At 40.9% G+C, this 24,722-nt stretch overlaps 1 protein-coding gene across 3 annotated transcripts; it reads right to left on the bottom strand.

Annotated features, from left to right (window-relative positions):
• Positions 1–3,569: 3,569 nt before the first annotated feature.
• LOC125750472 (G protein-coupled receptor kinase 6-like) lies at positions 3,570–19,832 on the bottom strand. 3 transcript variants are annotated; one of them, XM_049028307.1, is made up of 17 exons: positions 19,699–19,832; positions 19,119–19,355; positions 17,565–17,660; positions 13,040–13,152; positions 12,744–12,821; positions 12,403–12,503; positions 12,190–12,282; positions 11,818–11,881; positions 11,543–11,683; positions 11,114–11,304; positions 10,977–11,014; positions 9,506–9,595; positions 8,529–8,737; positions 8,310–8,447; positions 7,962–8,099; positions 7,530–7,664; positions 3,570–7,387 (listed from the first exon to the last, which is right to left on the bottom strand). In XM_049028307.1, exons 2-17 carry the CDS (start codon positions 19,168–19,170, stop codon positions 7,337–7,339), a joined length of 1,728 nt encoding a protein of 575 aa, XP_048884264.1. In that variant the 5' UTR covers positions 19,171–19,355; positions 19,699–19,832; the 3' UTR covers positions 3,570–7,336. The 3 variants fall into 3 exon arrangements, 2 of the variants coding, with proteins under 2 accessions (XP_048884264.1, XP_048884265.1); XM_049028308.1 differs by lacking the exon at positions 19,699–19,832 and having other exon boundaries at positions 11,114–11,274; positions 19,119–19,464; XR_007400354.1 differs by lacking the exons at positions 3,570–7,387; positions 19,699–19,832 and having other exon boundaries at positions 7,646–7,664; positions 7,962–8,047; positions 19,119–19,460.
• Positions 19,833–24,722: the final 4,890 nt, after the last annotated feature.

Below are 24,722 nucleotides of genomic sequence, written 5' to 3'. Positions count from 1 at the left end.
GAAACGCTGTGGCTTAGTTACATGAAAAGTTATTCTTTTGTTTTCCCACAGTCATCTACTGAACCAAGTTCACAAAATATATTTCTAGCAATGTTATAAAGAAATCTCCGGAAATACTTTTTTGCCAGTAACTGCTCTTTGAGACAGCAGAAATATAAACGTTAACAACAAATAATAATTTTATCAATAATATTGCAAAATTACCTTAATAGTCATATTTGATAGCTACTGAATAGTTGTTGGCAGTTAGCTGAACTATTAATTACAAGAAACTTTTACAACAATTGACTTAGGAAATTAAACCAAGGCACTGGACAGCTGACTTGAGAGGAATGTAGGCATGTGATTCTCTCAGTGAGTGGCAAGCTGCCAGGGGGTCTGTGTGGACAGTGCGAGTGGACATTGATGTGTGGATGTGGAGATGGATGTGCAATCATGAACTGTAAAGAAGATAAATAAAAAATATCAATGAACAATGGAAAAAAGGCCAGAAACATCAGTTGTTAAGATGGTCATAAGTTAGGGTTTCAAGTATCCCATAAAGAAAAAACACAGAGCAGAGAACTCGCCTTTTATGTGTGTGCGCCGACACCCACAGGATGCATGCTTCATTCCTGTCCTGGCTCTATGGAGTTTGTATGCCGAATGAATGAATGAATGAATGAATGAATGAATGAATGAATGTTACATTTACAGAGTGCCATTCTCAAGACACTCAAAGCATTTTACAGAACAAAAGGGAGAAACTTCACCCACCACCACTATGTACGGTAGGACCCACTTGGCTGATGTGACAGCAGCCATTCTGCACCAGATCAGTAGCTAAGCTGCTGATGGGTCAGGAGAGAATTAGCCGTTAGACAAATGGGATGATTAGGAGGCCAGATATGAAAGGGCCACAGTGGGCAATTTATCCAGGACATCTGCGTACCACCTCTTTCGCTCGACTCTTACGTAAGATGCCCAGGGATCTTTTATGACCTCAGAGAGTCAGGACCTCAGTTTTTTTATGTATCATCCACCGGAATGGCGCCAATTTTGCAGCAAAGTGCTCCCTTCGCTGCACTGGGGCATTGGGATCCACACAGACCACAGGATGGGCTGTGTCAAGTTCTCCTCTTGTTTGCACGGGTTCCTGTGGTTTTGTGCCATAGCTCAGGGCCATGCGGTGTGTGTGGCTTGCCTATAGCATGCGGTTGGTGTGTGTGTGCATGTGTGCTCTACGATGGATTGTTACCATGAATGGATTGATGGCAACTCAGTCGGTAGCACCACTACAACTAATCTTTCTAACTGGAGCGTGCCTGAGCTCATATTGCATTAAGATATTGGGCATCAGATCAGGAAAATGCAAACGCCAGACTCTTCACGCTTGATTATTCTGTTGCCGTATTGGCGTATGATTAGGGAGGGTGGGACTGTAAGAGACCCTGCCGCTGCAGTCACACTGGCCTCTTACTCTGGGGGGCTGGGGTTCGCAGGCAATTCCAAATATAACATGATTATGCTAAATATGACGATAAGCTTTGCCCATGAAAGCCGTAAGATGTTGGGATTTCAGTTGAATTTCCAACTTAAAATGACTGATGATCAATAATCAACAATAATAAACAGACCGCAACTAAGAAGAATTCAAAGTAAACATTATTTAAATGAAGTGTGTGTCGTTTCAGCCTGTCAGAGAGAAATGACGGCAAGGCGAAATACGAAACAAAGCTAGTAACAACATACAAACGCTTCGCCTTATTTAGGGCCTTGGCAAGAAGTTCTATGAGAAACTCATATAAACAAAAAAAAACAGTGTGAAAAAAGACATCTAGGTTACTATCTATCATACAATTTAAGAAGTGTATAGCAGCGGCTGCCTTCAAAGTGTTGATATGTAGCATTGAACTACAAATTTAGTTTTTAAATATAATGTTGTCAGCAGCTGTCCGTTGCCTAGGTGACATTAACTGGAATGTCTACGTCTGAAAACAAAAATAGAAATTCAGGAAATTGTTGTATTTCCTCAACAAACCAAGTTTATATATATATATATATATATATATATACACACACACACACACACACATACATACATATATATATCCCACTGTATAAAGCTTAGCTTCATCTTTTTTTTGTAATGTTGCCTAGTGACAGAGACAGCGAGTGCAGAGAGTCTAGGTGTGTGTGCAGCGACAGGGGTTTTCAACACACAGCCCTCATGGGGAACGTTCCGGAAGCGGTTGGCATGGCTGCCGTCTGCTGTTCCTGTATAATGCTCATGTATAATGGGTTTGCTGTGCTGTCATGCGTGAGACACGTACTATCAGCAGTAGATGTGGAATGCAGTTGGTGATATAACTTTAATCATAAGTTTGGGGGAGAAAGGATGGAATTCAAGTGGAAATGAAGAGACTTTGTAGAGGTAGCCCTACACTGGATGAATACATATATTGCTGGCATATTAATACTTTATATTTATCTCGACTAAATTGCAGAACATTACTATTTTACCAGTTCAAGATGTCAAGACTTAAGACTGCATGCACTTTTTGTTTTCAAACAATCTGCACAAACGTAACATTAAAAACTGGTTTATGAGCTCAATACAGTTATTTGTTATCAAGCTGTTGACCTCTGCTTTAACAGTAAGGATTATTACACAGCAGGTTACAGAACATTTTTGTTTTCCTTCCCAAAGCAGAGGCCCAAGTCCAGGAAAAAGTAGCACTAAACACCGATGAGCCAGAACATCATGAGCTATGTGAAGTGAATAATATGAACTTTATAAAAATGGTGCCTGTCAAGGTCTGGGATATATTTGACGGTAAGCGAACATTCAGTGCTTAAAGTCAACATGCTGAATGCAGAAGAAATGAGTATGGATGAAGATCTGAATGACTTTGTCTACATCAGAGCATCTCCAAAATGGCAAGGCTGGTGAGGTGCTCACACTTGGCCATGGTGAGTACTTACTGATTGGGTTCAGAGGAGGGAAAATCCACGTTCTTCTGACAGGGTGTTGGAAGCCCAAGACTTGTCTATGTGGGGTGTGAATGTATCCCGTCTGGTATGTTATCGGCATCAACCGAATGGCAACTGTGGCTCAAATTGCATGTCGTTTTAATGAAGGTCACGGAAGTACTATGACAACATAGTGTGCATAGTCCAACTGTGACCACTCAAAATGCCCATACTGACATCTGGGCACCACCGAAAGTGCCTACAATGGGCACACAGGCATCGCAACTGGAGCAATGGAAGAAGGTCACCTGGGCTAGTGAATCGTGTTTTCTGTTGCATCATGTAGACGGCTGGGTTATGTGTCGAGAATCTGTGGGATGCGCTGGACCAACGAATCCAGTCCGCAGCTAGGCAGCAAGGTTTGATGTCATGTGTTCCACGGTATAGCACTCCAGTAACCAGTGCTAAAATTGTCTGCCATTTGTGCCACAGTAGCTCTTGTGTTGGTTCATACCAGACAGGATAGCATTTGTTCACATCACAGTCGCCCAACACACTGCTGGTAGATCGAGGTTTTTCCCTCTGTGTATATTCTAAAGACAAGGAGACTCAGTATAGACATTTAGTTATTTTATGGCTTATCATCTGGTTTACATTTCAGAGAAAAATCACCCATAATAATACAAACCTTCCCAAAATAAACCAAAAAGCCATCCTTAGCACAGTTATTTCGATTATGGTGCTTTTGTTTTGCCATATTTCTGTCATAAGCAACAGCAAATGCAAATAGCTATTACAAGCCAAAATCTGCTTCTCATCTTTGTAGAAGTCGCTCGATAAAGGATCACCCTTTATGGTGCACCTGGTGTAATAAAGTAGCTGTTAAAATGTTACCTTTGAAATATAAATATGTAACACTAAATGTTCATAAACATCCAGAACTCACAGATGGTTATAAAAAAACAGGCCCTAAGAGGTGGCAGTGAAAGAAAAAAAAAAGTATTTTGTAAATGCCTAGAAAAATAAATACAATTTACAGACTGATTTGTCACAGATATAACATAAGAAAACACTACAGTGTCATCAGACTGAACCTAAATGCAATCACAGTGAGAGGCTGTTCTTTCTGATCAAAAACCATTTACAGAAATCTTTATTTTGCAGTCATGGTGGTAAAGTTTAAACAGTTTATTCTGCACTTGGCCACAGAAGCAGAGTTACTACACAATATTCCTATAATCCAGGCATTGACATAACTGGTAAGCAAGTATGCATTTGCAGTATGAATGCTAAAATATACGGTAATTTGTTGCCATAACAGCAACAAAGGGCATAAAGTAAATATGCATTTGCACTGTTATGACAAATTGCTGTGCATTTCAGCCTTTAAACCATGAGTGTGTTCTTGCATAGCCTACAATATTGCTGTTGTATGTAGTGTATAATTTGACAATAAAACATAATGCAAAGCAAAACTTCATAGGGAGGTTTTCTCTATTCCTATGTGCAGTAGCTGGAATGTCCTCAGTCGCACAATTTAATATCATTATTTGTCATTATGACTGGGAACTACATTGGTGTTGACAAAATTCAACTGACAGATTTCTAACAGGCAGCTTGTAAACCAAAATTTCAAGTGTCAATATTTAAATACCGAAAAAATCATTTTCACAAGGCAATAATTATCTATAATTACGCCCGTAACTTCCCGAATCGGGCCCAGAAACCTATTCATAAATAGGACAAGCAGGTAAAGAAAATGGATGGATGGAAATTATGTCAGTGTTTTCCTGATAATTTTCTCACATTACTTAATAAAAAACAGGACAGGAGGTAAAATAACAACAGGGGCATAAATCCCCTGTAATATAGTTACTTATTAAGCCACCTGTAACAATTTAACAGTCCATAGGTCAATTAATACTAAGAATTCATTGTTTGGTAAAAGCTAAATACGTCAAACTTCTCCCCTTCACAATACAAGGAATATATCATATTGGAAACTATTTAATGGAAATTGCATATTTACTAATTCTTATACAAAACACAAAGACATCTCTAAGCATATGTAAACAAACTGACCATTTTCCCCACAAGATCTGAAACTCAGCAACTTTTGAAATTCCTTCTGAGCACATGTAGTGCATCCTGCAACAGATTAAGTGCCTCAGTACCTTTAAACCTTTAAAAATACCTTTCAGATTTTTTTAGTTCTATTGTGATTTAATGCTAATGCTAGGTACAAAATGGCTAAGCAATATTGCCATGGATAAATAGCACACTACTAGCAATGTGCCCATAAATGTGCCCACACTGCTTGCAAAATTCTGTTGTTTTCCCTGTTTTTTAAAAGAGTCACCTCACAGTTCTTGAGATCTACAGTGCAGTAGCTGTGAATTATCAATTCCAATAATGTGTCAAATATATACCTCTCTCCTGTTAACCAATTAAATACTCTGGACAAAGAACTTGCAAACACATGTTAAAAACTGCCAGGCTTTTCCACTGAAATACTGACATTCATCAATGACATGCATACATGAATTTGTCTGTATGATACAGGTCATTGTCTTGGGAAGGTTAAATTTGGCTCCAATAAATTAGCTAATTTCCTATATACCTATAATCTATTATATTATCAAAAACAGAATAAAATTCAGGAGAGAGCCATTATTTACATGTGATTATTAAATACATTAGCGAATACAATATGAACCGATGTGGCTTGACTTCAGCAAATAATTCCTTACATTTAAAAAATAATTTTTGATGCATCTGAAGTATGCCAGTTTAGCAGTACTGGCAAAAAGCCATCCCCATTGTAAGCCATTATCGTACCAGTAATCTCTTCACGACTGGACACCTTAGGAGACTGCTAGTAATGGCCAAAACGGTGCTTCAAGAACCATTTGCTATATTTTCTGACCCCACTAGATGGTGCTCTTGGCTTACTTTGGACCATGCTTGGAGCCCTTTTTCGAACAGAGACCAACATCTAGTACAGTGGTTCTCAAACTCGGCCCTCGGGACCCACTGCCCTGCTTGTTTTCCAGCTATCCTTGCCCTACACACTGCCGATTACCTGGATCAGGTGTGTTCAGTCAATCAGAAGCTGAAAGACAGCTGGGACTTGTGTGTGGGGCAGGGATAGCTGGAAAACAAGCAGGGCAGTGGGGCCCGAGGACCGACTTTGAGAACCACTGATCTAGTAGAATCAGAAAATACAGCAAATGGTTCATGAAGAGTCATTTTGGCCATCACTGGCAGCTGGTCGAGTTGCCTGTAGTATTGACGGGACCTCAAATCAGGGCAACTCTTTCACTCAAATTGAAAGGTAGCTTCACGTGTTCCATCCATAGCTTACTAGTTAACATTTCTTTGGTGGTGCCTAAAATAGGGAAATACACACTTACAAATATGCCAGACGACACACAGTAGTGCTATTTTGAGGTCAATGCGAAATATATCAGCGACCTGATGGGAAAGGAGTAATTTATGAGCTGAAAGATGAATGCACTTGGTGTCTGGCTGAAACAAACCTGTATTAGTGAAGGGAACAGGCCTGCCTGGTTGGACACACCTACAGAAGGTCAACAGGCTCATCATGTTGGAGCATCCATTTCTTGATTTTCTTCCGTTTTATAGCAAATAAATATTTTAATTCAATCTCAATTACCTCCCCATTCATATTTTGACTCACAACATAAATAAGTTTGTGTTGTGTTAAATTGTTAAGATCTTTTAATCAGCTATGTTCCAAACTGATTTTTGGGACCAGATTTTAGAGACCGGAATTTGCAATGTCAGAATCTTCCAAAATAAATCCCCAGATTTGTGACGTTAGTTTCTGTAGGCAAACAGTTCCTACTGCCAGGGACGGATTATGGATTGTGTGGGCCCCTGGGCAAAACGTTCACGAGGGCCCCCCCCCAACCACCACCAGCACCACCACCACAACCACCACAATTCAAGGGCCCTTGGCAGCCAAACGCCCTCCCTATAGGGTCAGGGACCCTAGTTTGCCCGGTCCGTAATCCATCCCTGCCTACTGCAAGACAACCCAAAACTACAAATCATTAAACTGGGATTTGACAGAGGAACAAACATTTAAATACTATGTTCCATGACTTAAATACCATATTTCATGACACGTCTCATTTACCTATAAACAGCATGTCTACAATCAGTGAATTTCGATCTTTTCATTCTACTCAGAGTAGTAAACTAACTTCAAGCAGTACACATATTAAAGTAGGTGTTTTGTCTGGGTAATTACATACAGCATTTTCAAATTCTTGTAACTCAAAAAAATACCCAAAACAAAACAAAGCTAAAAATATACAAAACGGTGTCTATAAATAAAAAACAGGTGACTCTAAACAGATCACAACCTTGTCGGCTCTTCCTCACTGTCACTGCAGTTTCTGCAACAGTCCTGTAGGGGGCAACAAGAGCAAAACTTATTGGTTATATACAAGACCTGAGGACATACTGAGTCAAATCAAATTAAATGAAAGAAGAAAAAAAAAAAAAAAAAAAAACATGCAACATATTGATGTTTGGAGTTTTACATTTACCTGCCACCAAAACAGCCTGTATAGTAGCCCCTCGTTGGGTTTAGGGGATGTGTGATTCGCCCCAGCCAGGTCTGGGGGTGGAACCTCATCCAGGGGAAACACATTCAGCTCCTCAAAGCAGCCAGTGTCAATCATCTGCGTAACAGAGTTCAGGAACTACAGCTATAAATACACCTGTGAAATGAGTGCCTTTCTATAAATAGCCCAAAACTGCTCTATGGGAATTTCAGTGCAGAAAGTAAAATATTTCCAGAATTCTGTTTGTCAGTTGAAACATTTAAGGAATTGAATTTCAGTACACAGCAGACCACAACTGGATAAACATAGACAGAAAATGAAAGGGAAACACCAGTGTAAGACTGGTTCCCCATTGTTTCTCCGAGGTACTGCTTAGTGCTGAAGAGCGATGGTGGGAACACACAGGAGACTGACCTCATTCTGCCAGGTGATGGACACGCAGCCAGTGCAGAACCTGCTGTAGAGGGAGCTGTCGCTGGGCTCCAATTCCACTCCCTTCACTGTGGAAAATTGTTCAATGTCCAGAACATCCTTGCAGTAAACAGCCATGGGCTTCATGGGGGGACATGGGCAGCGATAGATGAGGCAAATAAGCAACATACGCAGCATTTTGGAACCATTTAAATATCACAGACAGAAACATTTCCTCCCCACAACACAGTAATAATAATAAAAATATAACAAAACACCTGACAAATCAACGCAGCTCAGAGCTTAGACACGTGAAAGCATTCTTAGCTAAAATATCTGGAGAAGGCTCACATGAGGTACAAATGGCGGCGTCAGCCTGCCTGCCTCCAGCCGCGTGAAGTTGATTATCCTGAAGAGAGAGTGGGACTTCACTTCTATGGCTCCGCCCCCTTGACATCCCAGCCGATCACTGGGACTTTTAGCCAGCAGCTAGAAGTAGGCGAAAAAGACAGCCTTTTATGTACTAAGGCTCCTCGGCATAAACACAGAGAGTTTCATGAGCCGCCGTACCATCTTGCAGAGTGATTTGGCATCCTCAGAGAACTTGCTGGAGTATTCTTCCTGCCCTTCCTTCACCATCTGCTCGATCTCCTCTCGGATGAGCTTCCTCTTAGGCTGCAGGAAGGGGGGGTGGCCCTCGATCATCTCGTAGATCAGGCAACCCAGGGACCACCAGTCTGGACTAAAGGCGTAGGGTTCATTTCTCACCACCTCAGGGGCTACAGCAACGAGAGATGCAGTTGAACAGAAGGAAGCCGGAAAAAAAAAACAACTTTACCTACTTGGCGCCACTCGGGGTAGCTGTGTGCCGAGACACGGTTGTGCTTACTGTGGTAAATGGAAGAAACAATCCTTTTGCAAATTGGATTCCAAAGCACACGCCGCTTTGAATAACAATAACCAGTGCAATCAGCATATTAATTAAGGTCTCTGAAACTTGGCTGATGAAAGTCTGCTCCTTTCACCTCCCAAATAATGAAAAGAGAGGAAATATTCATGGCCTGTAATTGACTGCACTGCCTTTGTTAAGTTCTCTTCCCCCATCTCACATGGATTGATGTTCACCCAGATTACAACAGCAAAAACATTGTGACAGCATTCTGGTCTCATGTTACACTTGTATATGACACATGCATGCAGGGATGGATTATGGGTTGTGTGGGCCCCTGGGCAAAACGTTCGCGAGGCCCCCCCCCCCCCCAACCACCACCAGCACCAGCACCACCACCACAACCACATTGTTGATAAGCGTTGCAAATTGTTTTGGGCTAGGGGCCCCGCTGGCCCGGTCTGTAATCCGTCCCTGCATGCATGCACAACTGAGTTACTCTGCAGGCTGATGCCGAAGTGTCCAATACGGCACATTCTTCTCACCTTCTTACCGTGAACGATACCATTTTCAAGCATAATCAGCACATTTACACTAACTTTTCACAACTAGGTAGACGTTTTAGTTTTTAGCATCGACTGTACTGGGCCACACTCACCCATATAGCCCACAGTGCCCACCCGGCCTTTCACCGTCTGTCCGTCGGGCACGCGGATCGCCAGCCCCAGGTCTGATATACGGATATGACCTAAAGGTGGACGAGACCTAGTTGATGAGTGCAAACACACACAGGAACACAAAAAGAAGAATCTGTTATAAACGCGCCAAGAAAACCAGCGATAAATGCAGGCAGAAGTAACAGGTACCAAACGTTAACTCCTGCAGAACGGAAACCAGAGACAAGATCAGAATCAGATTCCCAGAAAGGACTTCGTTACTAAACACAAGCACACCATATGCAATCCAAAAAACACTGCTTGTTCCGTGTTTCCTTCCAAATAACACACATAATTTTTCATTTGTGTGAATGCGTATATCTATGCGCCACCTGCTGGTGACTAATGGCACAGCATGCAGAAATCAGCTACTTGCACAGCAGCTTCTGCCTCCCATTAAGGCCGATCCAATGCTTCCGGTCGATATGCGAGATCATAAGGCAGCTCAGTTTTATAACCGGGGTTCACAGGAGCTTCCAGAAGTGACTGTCAACGATGTATACGGATCGTGCAGGAAAACTACCAGGCTTCAGCGAACAAACTGGAGCAGCGATTTCAGACGTAGGCTGCGGCCAACATACATAATCACGAGAGCCAGTCTGTTTAGCTACATTAAAAGAAAATTAGGCTACAATAAAGCAGACTTATTATTACTTCCCCATTTATATAAGAATTTATTTGGAAAGACGGTGTCATAAGGTCTCATGTTTGCACTCTATTTTATGAAGCATTTTTATCCACTAATTAATTTATTATTGTTTCCTAAAGATGTGATTAGCACTTAAATTTTCATTTACGGCTGAGTATTTTCAAATGATAAGCTGTGCTAGAATTTAGTGGGACTTTTAGTGGGAGTTTTCTGCATGATGCAAAAAATGAAACATTATACTTATTTTCTGGTGTTTTTTTTTCACCGGGGGAGGGGGCTTTCCTAAAATAATTGTCCAGACCTATACTGTAGATTTCAATTAAATACGAACGTTTACAATGACAAAAATTTTTTTAAATTAACCCATTTCTTCATTGGCTCAGCGTCAGCTGGAGAGTGTTGAAAACATGCTGCTACATTTAATGACTCTCAGCACTTGGAAGGGCTGCGGAAGTCAGAGCATTTTCTTTTTTTCTCTCTCTCTTCAGTCCTTTGGAAAAATAGCACTGTTTTGAACATGCTAGGGTGTGCACTCACTTCTATTTACTGCCTGCACAGCTTCAGAGTCACATGTTAGCTTCGAAATCCTAAAAACAGCCTAAGGCGGAAGCCTGGGAACAACCCCAATTCCAACAGGAAGTACGTCACTGCATGCAAGTCATGGATTAGCAAAGCTTGGAGTGAAAGCAGAACTGAGAGGCCTATCTGAAATAAACAAAAGACACACAAAGCCATAAACCACACCTTAGTATCAAATATCTCACCAAGGTCATCTAATAATATGTTGTCAGGCTTCAAGTCCCTAAAGAACAGAAAACAAGGTGAAAGATGAAAACACGACTGGATTCAGAAGCCTTACATTGTGCGTATAAGAAAAACCTGATTTCACAGAAGGCCACACCTGTATACTATTCTCTCTCTGTGAAGATCCTCCAGCCCACAGATGAGCTCTGCTGCATAAAAGATCGCTCTTGGCTCGTCGAAGCCGGGCTTGCCCATGTGATAGAGATGGAACTTAAGGTCGCCTCCATTCATCAGCGTCAGCACCAGGCAGAGTGCGTCCTTTGTTTCGTAAGCATAAGCCAGACTTACCTCCAATGGGAGACCAGAGGGAGTCTCATTAACACCATGGATGACAAGAGCTTTACAATGAAACCTTACGTTGAAAAGCAAACGGCCAGACCGAACGTCATCATTCTCATCAATGCCCCTATCATCTATTTCAATCAGCAGACTCTTTTATAGGTCACTCACCAGCAAGTACTCTTCAAGCACACTGCCGACACACGATTACAAACATGCAAAGTCCAACCCCATGGTTCATAATTACCACAAATCTGCTGTTCACTTTTTCCAGGATCTCCTTCTCATTCAGTGCCATCGATTCACCTTTTCTCTTTTTGATCCTCTTTTTCTCCAACCTCTTGCACGCATACATCTTCCCTGTAGCTCTCACCTGGCATGCGCACACCTGTTGGGGGAGGAGAGTAAGAATAATAACAGAAGAAGCTACAAGAAGATTCACAGATGCATTGAAATGTATCCAATCCAGAACGGTGTATAACATCATTCTATAGAACTACCTGGACACATTGTATCACTTACTTCTCCAAAGCCCCCCTTTCCCAGTACCCTGTACTGACGGAATGTGTTCTTTGTTACTGGTTGTCTGCCAGGAAAACAAGGACAGTGGAAGTAAATGACAACATTCTCTTAACTAAGAAAATAAGAGCAGTCAATTTAAAGCATTTAAGTCACACTTCATAAAGAGCAGTGAGTGGAATTCTGGTATGGTTAGAGAAAAGGCTTATTTTCAAATGCACACTGAATTATTACTGAGAAATTAACTTTTTTTTTAATCATGGGACAATAAAACGTAATGATGTTCTTTGCTCTCATTCAGAAATGCAGGGTATTAGGTACTATGACCCCGCAGAACGGTTTGCCTAGGGTGAGAATTTAAGGCGGGCCACATACCTTTCTAACCATTTCCACTGCAGAAATCGTTTAAAGTACATACTCTCAAGGTATTCAGCAAAAGGACCCACACTCAGGTAGTCATGGACCAGCCTGCCACAAACGGGTCACGAAACACAAACACTGCATTAGACAGTATGTGACGAAAGCCAGCCCTGACACTCACAGACTTACAGGGGGCAGGGATAGGGAAGGACGAGGTCATGAGCTCACTTTGCACACTCCTTAAACTGGTCTTTACATGGCTCCTTACTCAGAATCGTCAAGCATTTCTGAAAGATCTCCTCCGGTATCTCTGCAACATGCTCCTGGGACTGTGGAAGTGCATGAAGAGCAGAAGCTGAATCTCTGACAAGGCTAATGATGGAAATGCTGCAGTAACAAAATGCCCAAACGGAAGCTTACACATCACTTTATCAGGAATGTTAATCAGGACTGTTACATGAACAGAAAACCACAGGAATGGCAACCAGTCAGACTCCAGCAGAACTTGTAGGAACACATTAGTCCTACCCCCTCTATGAAGTAAAACTCTGTTTATTTCCTGGACGTACGTTTAGGTTGAAGTAAGTATTTATCAGCTTCTGCTCGTACTCCTTCCTCATTGTGTCGGGGATGACGTCATATTCCGCCTGGGGAAGAAGGGCAGAATAAAGTTCTACATGCATTTCAGACGAGAAAAACTTGTTCTGTGAATTTAAAAAGCAGACTGCTATGCTCACTGTACACAGAAGCAGCATCTACGCCGAACCTGAAGGCAGACTGGCTCAGAACACGTGCTTTACAAAGCAGATGCTTCTGTCCAGAGCGACGCATGAGCGAGGTGAACAGAACATTATAAGCAACTTACCACCGCATCCAAGAACCGGACGCATTGTGAAAGCTCGGTTCTGGTGTCGCAGAACTGCCGAAAAAGCAGCCACCCGATGGGTTGCTTTTCACAAAGGCTGTAGTAGTCTTTATCTGTTTGGAAGGCAAAGGAAGGGAGACTGAGGGGATGTATTAGTGTTCTAATGTCAACTTTCCTGAGTAGTACTCTTGCTACCTAGATAACCTCATGTAGTAAAGTGTGTAAAAGTGTTCTACGTTCACCTCTACGTTCAACACTTTTGGCTGGCACAATATCCTCTCAGCATTCGCTTAACATAAGACTCTAGTTCAACTGTGAGTGAAGGTTATAAGGTCAAACCCTCTAGGCCCTCGGAATAAGGGCAGTAACTGACTCTTAACATTGTCTGCACCGCAAAATGTGCAACACTGGGCAAAACACATTTGTCTTCACGATGCAAGTGGATGTAAAATATGCCACTGCATATGTAGTGTGGCACAGCACATTGCCAGTGTGGCAGAGCACAATGCCAGTGTGGCACAGCACAGCTCTTTCCTTAAGTTCACCAGTGCATAGAAAATACTCCACCATATCACTCAGTGGAATTAGAAGTGAACATCAAATCTCAAAATGTTTGTTGGTCACTGAAGTGAAGAAAAAAATCCCAGCACAATACACCTAGATTACATCACACGGTGTCACGTGACTTCCCCGTTTATACTGCGCAATACAGAATCATCACTAGAGGTTTATGTAAACACTATTCAACTAGTGTACAGGTATTTGGGTGGGGGCTACAGGACACCTGTAACAATGCCTCTGATGCAATGACATGCGGAAATTTCACTCAGCATAGAAGAACACTGACTAGAAGTCTGCCTCAGAGGTTAATTTATTAAACACACACACACACACAGCTCATTCATTTCTGTGGGAAAAATGCTAATGCTAACTATGTCAACCTTTACCCCCACCCTGCCCTAACCATAACCATAAGTAACCAAGCAAAATACAAGAGTTTTTGCATTTTTAGTTTTTTCGTTGCAGGGGTCCAGGAAACTGATCCCCATAAGGTAAAAAAATGGGTATTCATCACATTGTGGGGACATTTAGTCCCCACAAGGTAAGGTACACCTGGACACACACACACACACACACACACACACATCAAAAAGCTCTTCATGTGTTTTATTTTTAAGACTATGTCCCATAAACTTTCCGGCAACCACTCAAAAGTCACCTGTGGTAAAACGTAACACCAAGTGAAAAGAGTCGCAATATCTGTAAATTGGATGGCTATTTAAATATTCAATAAAAAAAAAAAAAAAAAAAAAAGTTAAGCATTCAATCTTTTTTTACATCCCTGAGGCAGCTATTATTCAGAAAGAAAGCCTAACATCACAATCTCCGATTAACTTTTGAGGAATAAAAGAAACATCATTTTAAAAAACAGAAATCTGATTAAGTTTGAGGAAGATGGTTACATCACAAATAATTACTCCTTAAAACCAAATATTTTAGAGAACAGTATTAAATGTAGCATATGTGTGCTTGCGCTGGCCCTCAGTATTTACACTGAACTTTCCTGCATTCACCTCGGCTCCAGTCTTCATATACTGTACAGAGTGATGAACCATGAAAAGGAAGCACGAAGTGTCAGGACCAGTTTGGGTGAAAAACACTTATGTGGCCATTCCCTCCACCCTCATTGCCAGCCCACCCCACAACCGGTTTACCAGTAACTGGTTAATCTGGTTTATGTGAGCCAATGTCAAAGTGTAGAAATTTCAATAAGAGAACATGCTGCCTCAATATACTGCTGACAGCACTGAGCACCAGCCAGTGAGGTCCTGCAGGACATTAGACAGGCTGCCTCTGCATCCTTAGCTCTTCTATATCTTTACTTAAGTAACCGTCTCATCATTTGAATATGAGAAGCAATTGTTGAGTTTCCTGGTTTGATCAAAACACTACACGAATGGCAAAATTATTGTGTGGTTACTTCCTTCTTACGATCATCACAGTCCTATTCATTCTCTAAGATATAATGTTTACGCACCAAACTCCCAGGCTGAACATAACAATTCATGTGATTTTTAATAAATAGCACATTATGGTGTAAGAAGTCAATAAAGACAAAGAGCAATAATCATTATTAAAGCTTGTGATGAAATACACAGATAAAAAATAAAGGACAAACAACTTAAGTAAATCTGGAGTTTGCGGAGGTGTTAAAGAAAAAGTATATTTACACGTCATCTTTTCATTTATTTAATATTTGTTCTTTAGTGCATATTACTAGTATAGCTTTGGCTTATGTGTTTTTGCTATAAGGTGTCCTGAATGGTATGGGAACGTGAAATTTACACGTAAAATTTCACTCACGTAAGGATTTCTGAAACAGATTACTTATGTCAGTCACTAACTAAACCTACTCCTACTCTGGTTCCCTCTGACCGTCCGGCAAATTAGATGAATGTATGTCTTAATTGCCCACCGTCTCTGAATGGATGGACGTTTGTTTCCAGTTTAACACATGTCCTTGCCCACATCAATTTTGATTCTGAATAATTCTGACACGTGAACTACACACATCTTCCAGAGCTCAGAAATGGTTTGTATATTTTGAGGTACAGTGCCTTTTCTACACTGCGGGTAGAACAAAATACCACTGCCAGTGCACATTTTTTCTGTTACAGCTTCATGGCTCAGATACAGCTCACTGGAAATGTAGCTTTTGCACAAGTCAGATGCTAATTGTCTTATGAGCTGTGACGTTTTTCAGTATTACAGCACCAAGGCTCAGAGAATTCTCTTTGAAACGTTCAGAGACAATATGTTTTCAACTTCAAAGTCTTTTTTCAAGGTCAAAGTTCAACCTGTAAACTTCATTTTTTAAAATTACTTTTAGCGATTAAAAATAATGAAGGGCTTGGAGTAACAAGTCAATTATTTTACAGCGAAATACACATGTATGTTTACCAGATGTATATGAAACACTGACCTCCTACTCTGTCCCAATCAGAAGACAGGTACCACAAAAGTGTACAAGTTTTTAAAAAACAAACAATAATCATTTCTGAGCCTCATAAAAGCATGTGAGGGGAGGAGTAAAACATTTCTCACATAATTAGGAAGAAAGTGCTGCTTTACCTGTTTTCGAACATGTTATTTATAGAGGCGTAGGAGCCACGAGACTCTGAACTTACAAAAAAAAAACACTGACACCACACACTAATTCTCTTAGTCTCTTTTAATGCACTTATTTTATAAAGTAGCTTATAGTGTCCCGAGGTAACCCACAGTGTAGCTTGAATTATATGAAGTGTTTTGATGGACTTTTTAGAAAATTTCTCCTTTGTCTTGCATTATGAAGTCCAGGCATACTGTTGCTCTGGCTTGCAGGGAACATTTTTAGCACTTTAACTTCACGGGGCACAAATAATATAGTATTATACAGTACAGTAATACAGTATTATCCTATACTTATGTAATACCATATTAATTAACCACAAACTAAGTCTGAGTTGTTTACTGATGTCATGTTAATTCATCATTAATGAATCACGACATGTATGTCAACTATATCTTGTTAAATCCATAAACCCTTGTGAACTATTAAGGAACTACTGAAACAGCTAGTAATGAATAAGACATTTGAAATACTGATCTAATGTTTATTTATCATTAATGAATCGTGACGTATCTTTTATCTGAAGTTGCGACTATATTTGTTCATGCTTTGTACTTCAGTAGTAACTAAGTTATTACTAAGTATTTGTGTTTCATTAGCGACTATTGACCACATTCTGTGCTTTTCAGCAAATCCTCATTGATTAGCTGAAGTCAGGTCATCCCAGGTTTACCAAAGCAATTTAATTTACAGACGGCTAGGCAGCACAGCATACAAGCCCTATACCTACATACCTTTTTTTCCGACCTCAAAAAATTGCTGTTTCTAAAAGTTGCATATTATTGGGGTGCTTATCTCATGAAGAGGACCAAGTAATAGGCCAATGTTTTGTACACAAACAAATGCATTTCACCATAAAATTACTTACTACTCCAAGCCTCTTACTGATTTTTTCAATAACCAAAAAGACTTTGAAGAAAGAAACACAGACCTTATGAGCTTTCAAACAATCTATGGATAAAGCCAGCTGTAATAGTAAAAAGCTTACAGCTTGTAAGACAACACTCTGAATTATCTTTTTTTTTTTTGCTAGCCGTGATGTAGAAAGGTGCTATATTTCTAAAGGAATAAAAAAAATAAACAAGAAAGATTTCTGAGCTTTGGAGGCTATGTGAACTTCACACGCCAAATTTCATCAAAATCAAAAACGGTGGTGCACAGTTTCTTTTGGAAATTCCTTGAATTGAAACTGAATGACCCAGAATTCTAAAACTTTGACAAGCATCATGAGAAACACACACTCTCTTTCTGAGTGAAACATCCATAACCTTAACATCCATAGCAATAGCTAAATATCACACGTGGTTAAGCCCCATTGAGCCACCTCATGCAGTTAGCATAAAACACTCGTACCAATCTGTCGTTCAATGTCTTCACAGAGACTAATGTGTGGAAACTGTAGCATCTGCTTCCATTTCTTGCTCTTCCCTTTTCTATTGCCAGCTCCTCCTGTAAATCAGAAGAGACATAATGTAGAACCGTTAATACTCAGCAGTAGATGATAATACCATTTGGGTTCCTTACACAATTCAGAGAAGTCTTGCGTGAATATAGCCAGCGACCCATTTATATTGGTCTTTACATTTTTCAAATCAAGGAATGCACACAGTATTATGCGCCAAGACTTGCACTGTAGATGTGAGAGGTGACTAAAGGTTTTCCCAAGTGGTACAACCAAAAGAACTGTGGTGGAAATAGATCACTTTGATGCTGATCAAGGGAGGCACAACACACAGCGCATGGAGCGCTGATGCATACAGGGTGACATAGTCGTGGACCAGACTTCACACAGACGCCCGACATGTACCCAACCATCCACATAATGCAACAGAAGACGGGATTCACTGAACCTGCCGACTTCCCATCGCTCCAATGTCAAGCTCTGATACTTGCGTGGCCATTGTAGGCCGTTTCGATGGTGGAAAGGGGTACGGACACTCTGACTGGCCTGCAGTTACGCGGCACTGCATGTCACAGGGCTTCATGCCCTGCGTGTCGTGACTCTGTATTCCCGTGATCATCAAAATTATCTGCTACTTCTGCCACACTAGCTCAATGACTGGACACCAGCTAGTCAAATACTTGCAGGAGAAATAAAAACACTGATACACACCAAAAGTTAATTACATATATCTTCACACATTTACCCTTTTTACTATTAAAACACTTCAGAAAAATAACATAATCTACTGTTTTCAGTCATTTTTTGTTTCCCCCAGCAGAATCCCCTTTGTTACAGGATGTACTTTAGAAAAATGAATCATAATAAGCTGTATTTTACTATATTTTATTAAATCTATTGCAAAATTCAGGGAATTCAGGGACAAATGTGTTTTGCCCAGTGTCGCACATTTTGCAGGGAGTAGACCTCAACCATAAGCTAAATACTAAAAGTGGTCAGGTGCCCTAGTGCCACCCCATAATAATCACACTAGAGAAAAGTGTCATGCATAAAGCAACTTGTTAATATTCTGAAACACCTGGATCTCAAAAGTGATCATCTCAAGCCCAGAATCTACACGCATCTTTATACAAGTGCCACCTGAACAGGTCAGCCTAGAAGCACATCTGGGAGGCAGCGGGGGCCAGTGCAGCCTGTGGCAGCCGCCGAGTGGCCGAGTGCTGGGAGACGGTTTTATGCTGCGGGGCATTGCAGGGTAGTGCAGGGTATTGCGGGGTATTGAACTTAAAATACGCAAGTGGGAGTTGTCTGAGCACCCCAAGAAGAATTCGTAAACACAAGTACTGACAAATTCCCTTTTGAAAAGTTTGGAAAAGCCCTAAAAAACTAAAATAAAAATAAGACACAGACTGCCACTTCCGGATATCCGGCCCCAGCGAATCCCACTCCCGGCGATACCTTGCGCTGGGTTGCTGCCCCTTCCCGGCCCCGGTGCCCCTCCTTACCTTCCCTGGCATTAAGCAGAACTGTGTTGGCTACGATGTTTTCCAGATCCATGGTTTCTTTGTCCAGCCACCGGCCAGGTCTCCAGGTTTTGTTCAGCAGCCCAGCGACCCCCCACGGCTCCGCCGCTGTCGCCTTGCCGCTCCGCAGGCCCCCTGTCCGGCAACTTTCAGACCCCCTGTCCAGCACCTTTCCGTCTCTTTGCTGTTAACGCGGCCGCCTACCAGCCGCTGTGCGTCCTGCGGCATTTTCACCCAGTAATTATTTTTTTTCTATTGGCTGTCTTCCTAAACCACGCCTTGACATCCTAATAAGGGCTAAGAAATATATGCCGAAATTTGACGGATTAGACGCCTTAATGTGTATAACAGTTAATAATAACTGTGTGCGGGCGTGCGTGCGTACGCGTGCTGTCTTTACACTTGGCCATTAATTAAAAATAAAGTGGGAAAAGTACTGCAAAATGTGACAACTTAGAACACGGAAAGCAAAGCACATTTCAAACTGAAACAGGTGCATTACAAGTCATCTTAGGTTAAATTTTGCAGGGGTGGAGACGATGAAGATAATAAAATAACCTACCCCATCATAGGTCGCAGTTTGCACTTGGGAAAGTCTCACCGTTTTACTAGCAATTATTAGAAAAAGAGCATTCATCCGTCCGTCCTTCCATCCATCCACCCATCCATCTTCCAACTGCTTATCCCGGACCTAAATCGGACCTAAATTTTAATTTCATGTGTATAAAATTACTATGAAATCAGCATAAATTAATCTGAAAGAAAATATATAGACAACAATAACATGATTAATCTGGGCGGGGTGATGACGTTTTACCTACATTATAATTTAATTTGTTTTAAACTATTATGAAATCAGGATAAATTAATCTGAAAATAAATACAAGAACAGTAATATTATTAATTTTGGTGGGTGACGTTATTCCAGCGCAGGCGATTTTGAAAAATGTAAATACTACGCATACATACACTGTGCTATATGAATGTCATGCAGACATTTTTCATAATGTATATACTGACACCTAGCGGAAATTTCTAACTCGCGTTTTGCGTTGTACGAAAGGACGCGTATCCAGCATTCCTATGTGGGCCAGAGTTAGTAGGTCTTCTATGTGGCAGAAGGGGCAAAATAGCACAAGCACAAGGTGGGAGTTCACCAGTATTGCTGGCCCTTCATTTAGGTGATGTCTCCATTGGTGGATTTATGTGATTTTGAATTATGAGTTAAAAACTTTGATTTAACTTAGTAATTTTCATTAAGTTATGGCCTTTCGCAGATGAAATCACATACAGTGTAATCTGTTACGGTCACTGTAAAGTTTTGAATATTTCAGCATTGTTTCAGACAATGAACTTATTTGATTAATTAATTTATTATTTCATGTTCTATACTGAGGGGGTCCAAAACCTACCCCCGAAACAACGAGTGCAAAGCAAGGAATAACCCAGGAGGGGGCGCCAACCCATCGCAGGGCAAACTAACACACCATTCACACTTTTGGGTAATTTGGTAACTCCAGTTAACCTAAGGATGTTTTGGGACTGTGGGGGGTGTACCTGGACCCCACGATGACACAGGGAGAACATGCAAACTCAACACACATGTAACCCAGGCGGGGACTCAAACCCAGGTCCCAGAGGTGTGAAGCAACAGTGCTAACCACTGCACCACCATGCCACCAACAATCTTTCAATAACAAGTGCACTTTCTTAACCAGTAGGGCACCAGTGCCCTAATAAAAGCCATGCAGCCAATTGTACAAAAAAATCTTTTATTCAGTATCCTACCACCAAAAGCCCACACGAGTCCAGTTATAGACAGTGTACTGGACAGATTACCGTTCCTTCCCTGAAGTTTCAAATTGCTGCACGTGGCCAACAAATGACTCCGTCCTTCAGTGACAGAGGCTCACCAAGGTGGGAATGACTTAAAGGTAATTAGGGGGTGGCAGCTGATAAAGCAGAAATACAAGTGGTGTAAATGGGGTTAAATGTTGATTTTTTTTTGCCCTAGATATCAATGTTATGTAACCATTTACCATTTTCCTTGAAAATAATGTGAATTAAAATTTTCATAGGTTGTACAGCATTGCTGTGGCAAAATATGCTGTCATTCAATATGCCAGTGAAAATAATATTTATTTTTAGTACAGTTGACTGAACACGTACATTTAGTACATATGTTAAGCGTTTACGTGCTGCTGTCCTGATTAATAATGTACATCTCAAGGCGCAACCTCATGCAGCTCTCCTGTGGTAGCTGTTCTGATGGGCTAATGCTCAAACAGCGGAGGTCAGGCTTGGGTCTCTCACTTCACTTTGCTTTAATCTGAAACAAACCTCGAACCTTTCAAGTTGCCAAGCTTGGGGCTTAGAGAAGAAAAATGGCCAGAGTGTAATAAAACCAGATGAAAGGGGAGACACAAGAAAAGCCGTCCCTTTATCTTCTGCCAGAGGTCTGTTTTTTTGTAATTCCGAATGTTGTTTGTTTTGCCGCCTTCCAGCTATGATGACAATTTTTAAATCAGGGTTGGTTGGCTCAAGGGGAGTTTATGACATTTCATCCACTGTGTTGGTTGCACCATTCACTGGGCTGTGCTCTCTTCTCTGTTTCCTTTGAACATATATAGAATTGAAGCGTTTTCATTAGCATGACAAGAATGAATAACCATATTCATGTTTCGCAAAGTGCTGTCACATCTTAGATAATAACACGGATTATTTTGCATACAATACATTACGCAGCATCTTAACATCTGAAATGCATCTCATTTTGCATGAATCAAATTTATGATTTTTATGTATTTATTGGTGTTGCTACATCTTACACCCTCGGTGATTCCAAAAGCTTCTCCCAAAAACAGAGACAACATTACAGCTTTAAACTTTTATCATTTGAACTGTGTGGCCACTCCTGGACTGAACAGTTGCAAAAGACATTTCTTTCTACATTTTGGTATGAGTATATGCGTCTGCATGCCATATGGCAGACTGGCATCCCATCCAGCTTATACCATAGCATTGTGCATCTGTGTGCATATAGCATATAGCACCATCTAGTGGAGTAAAAAAATACAGCAAATGGTTCATGGACCATCCTGTTGTCCATCACTGCAAAATAGCAATGATGGTCAAACATTCTGACCCCACTAGATGGTGCTCTCTGTTCATAAAAGGGTGAAAGTATGCCCCAAAACAAACTAAGAGCGCCATCTAGTGGGGTCAAAAACACTGCAAATGGTTCATGAAGCGTCATTTTGTCCATCACTACCAAACAGGCACGATTACATTTTGGGAATCTGCTGAAGTTCATTTTACTGAAAAAAGAGAGAGTGACATGGTAATCAACTGGGTGGCACTGAGGCGTCATGTTTCAACAACTCTGACTTCATATCCCGTACGGCCCACTTCTTTGTGCAGAGTTTGCACATTGTCTCTTCGGTTCACAGATATGTGACTCTGTAACTCTAAGTGGTCCGGAGTGCCTGGAAGGCACCCCACCCAGCCGGAAATCTTCCTTTCATAATGCTTTCCCACAATAAGCTGCAGAGACCGTTGGAAACTTACCGAAAATGATCAGGTGGAATGTGTAGACATGTGAGGCAGATGGACAGGGTGAATCTGGCACGACACTTTTACTAAAGCCTCTATACTGTGTATTAGATTCCAAAATGATAATCATAAAATTTCAGTGGAGTCCTGAACAATCATAGGCTATACTAATAACAAAACTATAATCTATATTCAACTAATTAGAAAAAATACATAAATATGAAAACTAAAATGTTAATGAAACTCAGATTTACAGTACTTCTATCAGAAAAGCTTCATTAACTATATGATGTTTATATTATGAAGCCACAAACACTTTGTGTAGTTAATTATACAGTAAAATATCCATCTACATAATTAAAAAAAATGCAAAGTGACATTTTATCACATCAGTGTAATAAAGCAAATGTGATGCTTAGTGTTCTTTGGAAAATAAATCATAATCACTTGCAAATTAATTTGCAAGTCACTATGAAACAATATTTAATTAATAAACTGCTTGGAAATCAAATGGGGATATGTAATTAGGCCATTCAGACACATATTAGAATTTGAAACATTTAATAATGTTTTAGTGCTGCGATACTTAGAGTTGCAAGCTGGACTGGAGAATAAGATGCCTGTAAACATGATGGAAAGATTTGTAATGATACAGCTCATTTGAAACATAATCTGCAATCAGTAGCTCCCCATCCATATTTTGCATGAATGGGCGTAATTTGTTTTGCAGAATATATATTGCAGCTTTTTTCCTCGCTAGATAGCACTGTTGTCTCTCACTCCTCCTTCTGTCCACAGTTCTCTGCGTGTGGGGGTGCGCATACTCTCGTCGTGTTCACATGGGTTTTACAAGCTCTCCTGCAGTCAGATGACACACCTCTGCTGGGCTGCTGCCCCTAAGTCTTCCATAGTAGGTGTGCTCTGGAATGTGTGGGAACCGCGTCCCAGCTGTGTCCTGCCACTAGCTTCCTGAGACAGTGTTCTAGCGAGGGCATCAATCGCTCACCCAGACACTGCACCGGATAGCCCTCTTTTACGCATATAATGTAATGTAGAAGTTTTTTAAATCCACAGAGAGCCTGGATTACTGCATTTTAACATTATTTAAAATGAGATTAGCCTTTCTGACCAGTGTGTCGGTATTGTAAATTAACAGGCCACCTCATACCACAAAAGATCTGATTCTCCGATGTTCCCACAAGACCACAGAGGTGGTATGCATATACCGCATAGTATTGAATGTCCACGAGTTTGGACAAAATGAATGGAACACACAGTGAGTGAGTGTTGTGTTCTGTGCAGCTCTGATTATAGAAGGCTCCATAGTTTAAAGATTTAAAATCAGTTTCTTCCAGATTGAAAATTTATCTTGAAGCAAGGACCATGCTCTGAAGGATCGTGTACATTTTTTGCAGAAATCATTTTGTCAGCTGAAGCGATAAGGCTGTCACTGAAGCTGCGGTCGACTTTAAGAGGATCATTACCCTTCAGAAGCGGGGAATGAGCTGCGCTCGCACTTTGTTTGTGAGAAACTCGCAAAGAAGATATAAAAAGTTCATACTTTTGCAAGTGCAGAGGTTTGCAATAAACCGACATATAAGCAAACTAAGGTTACAGTTCCTTCTGACAAGTATCTGGCTAGCAGTTCCAGCACAAAAACTACTTTGTAAAGTAAACTCAGTTTAGTAAATGCTAAAATACAATGACTGAGTATTTTGAGATTCTGTACACTGGAGACTGGGTGGCTTGTAGCTGTCTTGAAATCTGCACTCTTATGGTGAGACAATACAGCCTCCGTAACAATGAGACAGGCAGAATCTAAATGCCAGGAGAATCCAACTGCACACCTCGTAGCAAATTGAAGTCCGGTTGATAGCTGTCTTTCTGCCAATAAAGTCCTAATTGCCATGAGTAATCCACTGCAGTAAAAACAGGCAGCCGTTACATTTATATGCAGTTGATATCTTTATTAATGCCTATAATAGCGTCAAGGCCTGGAAATAAGCAGGAATCCTGTTTACTTTACTTGTTAAT

The sequence above is a fragment of the Brienomyrus brachyistius genome, chromosome 10 (assembly GCF_023856365.1).
Source record: "Brienomyrus brachyistius isolate T26 chromosome 10, BBRACH_0.4, whole genome shotgun sequence".
NCBI classification, from domain to species: domain Eukaryota; kingdom Metazoa; phylum Chordata; class Actinopteri; order Osteoglossiformes; family Mormyridae; genus Brienomyrus; species Brienomyrus brachyistius.
This window is presented reverse-complemented; position numbering and strand designations above follow the sequence as displayed.